This window comes from Corvus brachyrhynchos, unplaced genomic scaffold (assembly GCF_000691975.1).
Source record: "Corvus brachyrhynchos isolate BGI_N302 unplaced genomic scaffold, ASM69197v1 scaffold407, whole genome shotgun sequence".
Lineage (NCBI taxonomy): Eukaryota > Metazoa > Chordata > Aves > Passeriformes > Corvidae > Corvus > Corvus brachyrhynchos.
The window spans coordinates 1157867-1166034 of NW_008239056.1; the positions used below are offsets into that span (position 1 = coordinate 1157867).

Sequence of the window (8168 nt, forward strand, 5' to 3'; positions counted from 1 at the left end):
CGTGTCCCTCGGCGGCAGCGGGACCGTCCCGGGGCGCTGCCCGCGCCGGGACACGGCTCTCGGGGAGCCCCGCGGGGCCAGGGGACCGCAGCAGGGGGCAGGAAACGGCCTCAGCACCGGGTGCTTCCCCGGGTTATTTGTGGACAGGGCATGAGGCTGCAGGTGGGAGGAGGAGGGTGCGTGGGGTGGATTTCCAGCTCGGGGAATGTCTCTGCGCAAGGGTTGGGGCAGAGAAAGGCACCAAGGAAAACCCGCCGGAGACCCCGCGCCGTGCTGGCGCCAGTGAGCGTTCGGGTGGGTCAGTCGGGAGCCAGCAGGAGCTGAAGAAGGCGTCAAGTAGCTTCTGCTTAGTGTGACAGGGAGAAGTGGACGGTGGCACAATCCAAGGAAATGGTCTTGCCCAGAGCAGTCAATGCCTATAGGGATGCACTTGTCAAAGCTGTTTCAGGGGATGTAGCAGCAGGCAAGAGCACGAGCCTTCACGGGCAGCGGCCAGAGTCCTCGCTGTAGATGGCTGTATTCTGTTGTACTCTCTGTAGTGCACACTTTCGGCACCTTCCTTCCCTTGTTAATTCAGCAACAGCAGCTTTTCATGCAGGCCTAATAATTAGCTGAGCTTTTCCATCACCACTCACCTGTCTGCACAGTCACATTAATTTTAAAGCAAATAGTCAGTAAAAGAATGTACAAATGCAGGGGCCATCGTTCACTGGGGAAAGCAGTTGTCGTTCCCCTGAACACAGTGAAGTGACAGCCATAAACAGTGGGGTGGGGTTCGAGGTATTTATAAGGTATGAAGCCTGGGCTGTGCATCAGATGTGGTTTTTCACCCTTGCCAGTGGCTGTACCTTTTCCTGTGTATTAATTAATTCTTTGTGGTTTTATCCAGATCCAGAGTGGGCTTCTTACAAACTTGGAATATTCATTTGTTTGAATTGCTCTGGAATTCATCGCAATCTTCCTGAAATCAGCAGAGTCAAATCCCTTCGCCTTGACTTTTGGGAGAGCAATTTAATAGAGGTACAGAGGAAAAAGCAGTAATTCTCCACATTTCATAACCTCCTCTGCCATGTAATTCCTGTGCCATCCACCATGGACAGAGCAACAGAGCTACACAGAGCCAAGTTAACTCCATGGGTAACTTCAGGGGTTTTTTTATGACCTGCTCAGTCGAATTACACTGATAGGTGACCATGTTCCTAACTGTCTGTGATGTGTATTTTTATATACACAGTAACTTCTCACTGTGGTTTAGAAGCTCACAGGTATTTCCAGGTAGTATGTTCAATTCAGAAAGCAACATACTCTTCTTAAATATTGGTTCAGCCTCTCATCGTTCAGTTGAACTGTGTTAATAATACATTCACAGTTAATATCTGGGAGGAGATGAAGGAATAGGGAGACCATAAATTTTCTCCTAATTTTCTTTTGTTCTTTTCATCAACAACCACAGTTTTGTATTTCTTCACACATGATTCAGAACTGTAAATACTGAAAAAGGTGCATCCACCTAAAAATAGCAAACTATAATGCTAAAGGGAATTTATAAATGTATATAAGTACACGCTGAGTTATGGTGAGACTCAGCAAAAGTGCAGTGCTTCCTTCGATACACATCTCATTTTATGTTCTTGACATGGTGTTGATTTATAGTGGCACACCTAACTGTAGTTTATTTTGTATTTCAGTTTATGAAGAATCATGGGAATCTCTGGGCCAAAGCTAAATATGAGGCGAAGGTGCCTCCATACTATTACATCCCCAAGTCCTGTGACTGCTTGTAAGTTGATGGTGTATTCACTGCTGCAGACCTTTACATCTGCTTCCCTTACAGGTCTCCCTGGCTGGCTGGTGAAACTAGAGTAGAGACAGATTAGCTTTATCCATGTTTTCCTCTTTCAGGGTTTTAAGAGAGCAGTGGATTAGAGCTAAATATGAACGTGGGGAATTTCTTGACACCCAAGTCTGCCAAGATCCTTGTTCTGCAGGTAAAAGGATTGTCAGGGAGGTCTCAGCCTCAAGGCCAACAGCACAATGTTCTGTTTGCAGCTTTGGAGATCTCTGAGGTTGGCTTGTCACATTTGAGCTGCTGGATGTGCAGTCACTGCATTGAGTCTAGCTTTGAGAAGGAACTCTAAGAAAAGGCACTTACATGAGTGCATGGGTATATTCAGATCTTACCATTCTCTAGTTCTCCACTGATTTTTTCTTATGAGGTGAAAATTCTCAGATGGAGAAGAGACTTGAAACTGTGCCACATCACCCTTAGCTAAACAGTCCTGCCCTTGTGCTATCGTTCCCTGACAATTATCTGTCTGGTCTGCAGGCAGCCGTGAAGGATGCCTCTGGAAACTTCGGAAAGGACGCAGACAATTCCAGAAGAGGCAATTTCTCCTATCAGCAAGGGAAGGGGTGATGAAGTACTTCACCAAAGAAGTGAGTTCCTCAGCCAGAGCTGGCCATAGATAGCAGGTCAACACCTACCCTCAGAACTTGCTCTCTGTGGGCAAAACCCAGAACAAGTAGCTTTGTCTCTAGTTTTGCAGCCAGCCTATGCTTAGAGGAGTCCATGTTTCCCCATTAACATATGTGGTATATTGGACAATTTTGGATGTAGCTCTTTTCCTCATCCCTTATCTCAACCCTGCAGCCTCCTTTTGCTTAGTGAACAAAGGAAATGGATACTGGCAGTTGAATAGCAAGACAAAGAAGAGATCCGCTGGTGGTTGTTACCTCTTACATTACCAAAATATCTTCTCATCAGCTCCTGCAGCAGGGTCCTCAACATGTCTCCTTTCTGTGAGATACTGTAGCTAATTGTTCTCTAACTACAGGGCTGGAGATAGACCTATCCCTTGCTGTGCAGACCCAGCCCTCTTAAATAGTGACCCAGCATTTGTCAAGGAATCTTTGTAAGTGGTTTTATGTTGCATGTAATTAAGGCTTTATGTTTCAGGTATATCCAATATTCAGATACTTTAGGATGTCTGCTTTCTCTTCAGTAGGGATCTACATCTCATACCACTGATCTGTCCTGCAGTACATTCCCTGAGAGCACTTTAATACAGTGATGCTTTTATTTCACAGTCCAAAGGTCCAAAAGCCGTTATCAGCGTTGAATCTCTGAATGCAATGTTCCAGGTGGACAAAATAGGACACATTCATGGGCTGCAGATCACATACACCACAGATGGTCAAACAAGGAACCTTTTTGTTTATCATGAAAGTGGAAAGGTGAATATCATGGAGATTCTGGAGTAAGCAGAATCAAGATGCTTAGATGTTTGATCCGTATTTTGGAAGAGTTACTGTGTCCACAAGATCTGGTTTTATTTGGCATCACTAAGACTTGTAGAATATAGGAAGTTGCAGAATTTGATACTCCTAACAGTAGCATCTTGCTCCTTTTCTGTTGGGGCATATATTCAATCTCACCCTTTGGATACTCTTAAGTGGTGCATGGATGTAAACCTCTGTAAGGTAACTGCCTCTGGTTTTACACAATTTCATGGTTAAATTCTTGACATGCATAGAGAGTATTGTTCTATATTATTTCCAAGCCAATAATGTAATTTTAAAAAATATCTCTGTAGATATTGTTAGACTTCTGTTTCTTCCTTCAACAGAGTTCTCATGTCTTTCCAGGTACAGAGGTTTTTAAACAACCCATAACTGAATCAACTGAAAAAGCCTGTAAAAGTGTATACAAACTTGGGTGATTGTCCATGCTGAGCATGTCTAGGACCTCCCAGGAGGGCCATTCTTAAATTATTTTCAAGGGTCAGTGTTTTTCAGGTGTCTGGGACAAATCACTGACTCTCTCTGCCCCTTGGAGAGAAAGTACCTCTTTACAAAGAGGTCACAAGGAAGGAGAAGGGCATTTTGGAGAAGCAGTGCTCTTACGCTTCTTGTTAATTTTTGTATTTGTGTTTGCTGTTTTCCCAGGAGATTGTTGACTGGTTCAATGCTATTCGGGCTGCACGTTACCATTATCTCAGAACAACCTTCCCAAATGTCCCTGAGGCCGAGGTGAGAACTGAACAGGGCTTGAAGCAGTCTAGGCAAACATATCATGGGAAAACATTTTCTCACTACTGAGAGTCAGGTGCTCAAAAAGCAGCACTTGGGTCCAGGGAATGGACAGAAGAGGTAGAAGGAAAGGCCACACTGAATAACAGGCAAAAACTTAGTCAGCATTTAAGGCCTAAAAGTCTCCATGTGATCCTTATAAAGTGTAATCTGTGAAAAATGTTATGTTCCTTCTTACTTCAGACTTCCTTTTACCGAGCAGCCAAAAAAACCCCAGACCCCAAAAGCCGCAATTGATGGTGATTAACTTTGACAGAAACAGAACAGAAGTGCAATCTTGGATGAGACAACCTGTCCTGGTTTCAGTTGGGACAGACACAGACTTTTTTGTGTTTGTGTTCTCCTAGCTCATACCCAGGATCACAAGAAATTTTGTCAGAGAAGGCTATATGAAGAAAACAGGACCAAAAGTAAGTGCATGCTTGGCATTACACAAACAGGATCATTCCAGATAGAGAATATTTAGTAGTTCAATGATGCTGACTCATAAAAGATTTGCTCAGTGACTCTCTGCTTCCTGGATTGATAGAAGACATTATATTCAAGCCTGTCATGCTCTTTGGGATCATGTTTTATTTTGTGTGGAAAATAAGATCGGGAAGAAGAATCCTTGAAGAGTAAGCAAAATGGATTAGCTGTTAATGGACATGCAAAGTGCTGTTACACAACCCCACATGGATTGCTGTATCTGCTAACTGCAGCTCCTGCCACAGCAGAACATTCCATGCTGACCCCTCCTACTTCTCTGTTTCACTTAAGAGTCAGTTGCACTTAAGTCACATCCACTTAAAGCAGCAAAGTGTCGTTTGAGCAAATTTCTCTACAGTGAAGCCAATCGGTTGGTTTGTTTTATTGTAGGAAGTGTTTGGGCCAGTACTCTGGGAACAGAAGAGTGAGGTTTTTGACACTGCTGAAGGAGGAGATAAAGATCTGAGGTCTTTTTTGAACACAGCCACTTCTGTGCCTTGCTCGCCTTTGAGTGAGCCGTGAGCCAAGTCCCATTATAAAGTTCAGTGGTGCAGTGCTGATATTGAATATGCTGGGTTTTGGCCCAGCTTGTGCCAGTGTTCCAGCACCTCTTCCTCAGGTACTTGCACAGAGCATGAAAGATTTTATATTTTTCTCCTGAGGCCTAAATTCTGCTTAAACTGAGGTGAGCCCTAGAAGAGGCCTCTTCAGTTCAGCATGGAGCAATTAATAGCTCAGGAATGGTCAGATAAGTGTAGCTGATGGAATTAGCACTTAAAAAAAACCAACTAGTATTGTACACCCAAAATTCTAGGGACAGCCTCCCTGATCAGATTGTTTTGGATTCATTGGAATTGATTGCACACTCTCTTCACTATCACCACTGGCTCAGGGGTTGTTCTGTGCAGTGCTTTCAATCCATTTCATGCAACTTCCTTAATCCTGTTAGTTTGATTACTTCCCTGCCCAAAGGATTGTCATTGAATGTAAATCTGTAGTTTGAGCCCAGGGAGAAGAGAGCTGAGGGCTGCACACAGCAGTCACTCACCTGTTACCAGTTACAGGGATGAAGGAAACTGAACTCCAGGTCCAAGTCATTTAATCAGTCCTGGCATTTGAATAGAACAAACTCCACTTTGAGACTTGGTCTTTAAAGAATTTCTACCATTTCCTCGCAGCAGAAGGAGGCCTTTAAGGTACGCTGGTTCTGCTTGGATTCTCAAGAAAGGAACCTGATATACTTTAAAAATCCACTGGTAAGAGGAGTGTTCTTTGTTCCACAGCCCCTTCATGAAGCAGGTGGGGAGGAAGGGTCTGTTCTCATCCACCTTTTCCAGTGGCTGTGCCAAACTGGAGTGGGCCCAGCCTCAAGAGCCCATCTCCCTTGCCAGTGGATGTCTCTGAAGCTGAGCTGGTTGGGAACTCTGGCCCATACAGAGGCTGTGAGGAAGATCCAAGTCTTTTAAAAGTAATTGCTACTGCCTGTGGTGTTCATGCCCCCTCTCCCCCAGCACTAGTGCCTCTGTGTCTGTAACCTTAGCCAAGATGCGCAATATTCCAGTATCAGGGGCTTGACAGCCCCAGTATCCGGCTTCCTAGCACAGCTTTAGCTATGGGAACGTCCTTCCCTGCCCCGTCTGAACGCCCACCAACCAGCTCTGTAAGGGTGGGGCCCTGCCTCCTCTTTTTGAGAATGCCTGTGAGTGCAAAATACCCCTTTGTGTGTTCCCTGCTGCTGTCACCAGTCCATGTCATCAGTTCCCCTCCATGCCTCCCCCGATCCTGTTCTATGTCAAAGGATAGAGCACCGTCTGGTCTGCTGGAGCTCCACTGTCCACCGACTAATGGCTGTCTTCTGCTTCCTTCTCTCCAGGATGCATTTGCACAGGGCCAGGTTTTCATCGGAAGGAGGGATGAGGGATATGAAGTACGAGATGATTTGCCCGAGCGAGTCTGTGTGAAAAAGACAAAACCAGCGATCACTCTGGTCACACCAGTCAGAGAGTTTGTGTTTCTCTGTGAGAACGACAGGAAGCAGAGGGAGTGGATGGATGCCTTGAACGGAGTCATCACCCAGCTCTGATGTCCACAGAGAGGAGCAGTCAGGCTGCTACATTCCACCTGGCTGCAGCTTCTGGCCACACAGGGACAGGGTTGTTTTCAACAGAGTGGGGTGAATGTCTCTTATGGCACTACATTTCTGGCGCAATTAAAAAAATACAAGCCAGGTTTAAGTTGTGGAGGATACTGTAATGGAATCACTCCTCTAAAGGAATCACACAGATGCTCCTAGCACCTTGCTTTCAACAGTCTCTACTCTTTGGCTTTTATATGAGTGGCAAATCCAACATCCAGTGAATTTTTTCCATAGCACGACCCCACCCAGTGCCCCAGTGAACACATTGAGGGTACAGGATGAACATACGCTGACCTTTCTCACCTAAGAACAAATGAAGCTTAATGAGCTTGATTCGACTGAACACTGAAAGGCAGAAACAAGTTTTAAAAGTGTTTTCTTCAGTGACTTGCTTGAAAACACTCCATGAAGGAGGACTGGTGTTCAGTGTTGGAGGGGAGCCTTCTCATCAGGTACCACTGTGTGCAGGAACTGATGGAGACTTGCACTGGCTGACACAGAGCACTGTGTGTTTCCATGCCTCAAGACCAAATCTGAGATCTGGTTTTACCAAGCAGCGAATCATTCACACATTTAATTCTTCTTTCCAGATAGCCTTAGTTTGCAAATCAAGAGGAAGTCTTGTAGACCAAGTTTCTGGTGAGGCTTCCACCTTTTGCTGACAATTGCCAGTTGGTCTTGAGATACTCGAAATAGTTCTCTTTTGCAGAAATGAGAAGTGCCAGTACTTGCAGGAATTAGTGACACTAATGGTTCTTTCTCCCCACCCACCCCCCAATAGTGCAAAGGAATTGTTTTGAGTTGGATCATCATTCTGCTTTTCTCAGCCAGCTCATCATTCAGCTCTGAGCAATCTGCAGTAGTTTTACTTGTTGATACGCTCCCATGAGCTTCCCTGTGTTCCAAGCTCTCTCCCCACACAACCCTATTCATTCTAGCTCTTCAGCAATTCTGTTGAAGAGCCTAATCCTGCAGCTCCTGAAATCAACAGAAAGCAGCTTTTGACTTGTACGAGGAACAATGTCACTCTTCATTTGTTGTTATTTTGAGATGACCTGAGTAGCTCGGGATGACCTCAGAACAGTTCAGTCCTTCCAGCAGCCTGACCTTCAGTCAGACAGGATCTGCATTGTGCTGTGCTGTGCCACTTCTCTCCCGGCTGGCTCAGCAGACTGCCCATGTCAGCATCTCTTACTATTACAAAATCGGGAAATTCACGGTGGAAACGAAATAGTGGAGATAACGGAGACTTTTTTGAACATTCAATAAAAGTCAAGGCCGAGCCTTGGACAGTTCTGCGTCACGGTCCATTTCCACCGGCAACCCAAATCCGGGGACCAAGGCACGTGAGAAGAGCTGAGCGGAACAGAGCGGGGCAGAACAGGCGCGGCCCGGGGCGTTCTCGGCACCGGAGGAGGCGCCCGGGGAAATCGAAACTCTCCGGCCGCTCCGCTCCGCCCCGGGCTGGGCCATG

The 8168-nt window shown here is 45.7% G+C and overlaps 2 protein-coding genes across 6 annotated transcripts in view; both read left to right on the plus strand.

The window, feature by feature from the left end:
* The first annotated feature begins 68 nt into the window (after positions 1–68).
* On the plus strand, positions 69–6791 carry ADAP2 (ArfGAP with dual PH domains 2). Of its 5 annotated transcripts, none has more exons than XM_017739185.1 (9): positions 69–1020; positions 1689–1780; positions 1903–1988; positions 2327–2436; positions 3088–3234; positions 3946–4029; positions 4437–4499; positions 5736–6025; positions 6431–6635. In XM_017739185.1, exons 1-8 carry the CDS (start codon positions 691–693, stop codon positions 6021–6023), a joined length of 1200 nt encoding a protein of 399 aa, XP_017594674.1. In that variant the 5' UTR covers positions 69–690; the 3' UTR covers positions 6024–6025; positions 6431–6635. The 5 variants fall into 5 exon arrangements, with proteins under 5 accessions (XP_017594674.1, XP_017594677.1, XP_017594676.1 ...); XM_008637563.2 differs by having other exon boundaries at positions 89–1020; positions 5736–5813; positions 6431–6791; XM_017739187.1 differs by lacking the exon at positions 5736–6025 and having other exon boundaries at positions 83–1020; positions 6431–6791.
* A 1081-nt stretch (positions 6792–7872) lies between these two features.
* RNF135 (ring finger protein 135) overlaps positions 7873–8168 on the plus strand; it is a 6610-nt gene continuing 6314 nt past the window's right edge. The window contains exon 1 of the mRNA XM_008637589.2: positions 7873–8040. Coding sequence (XP_008635811.1) covers positions 7873–8040 — 168 coding nt within the window. The remainder of the gene's footprint in view (positions 8041–8168) is intronic.

Bases quoted from the DNA above. Each gene is read 5' to 3' on its own strand.
- ADAP2 (XM_017739185.1), top strand. From the start codon at position 691: ATGCAGGGGCCATCGTTCACTGGGGAAAGCAGTTGTCGTTCCCCTGAA. The intron at 1,021-1,688 runs GTACAGAGGAAA...TTTGTATTTCAG, and splicing joins GGGAGAGCAATTTAATAGAG to TTTATGAAGAATCATGGGAA. The intron at 2,437-3,087 runs GTGAGTTCCTCA...TTTATTTCACAG, and splicing joins TGAAGTACTTCACCAAAGAA to TCCAAAGGTCCAAAAGCCGT.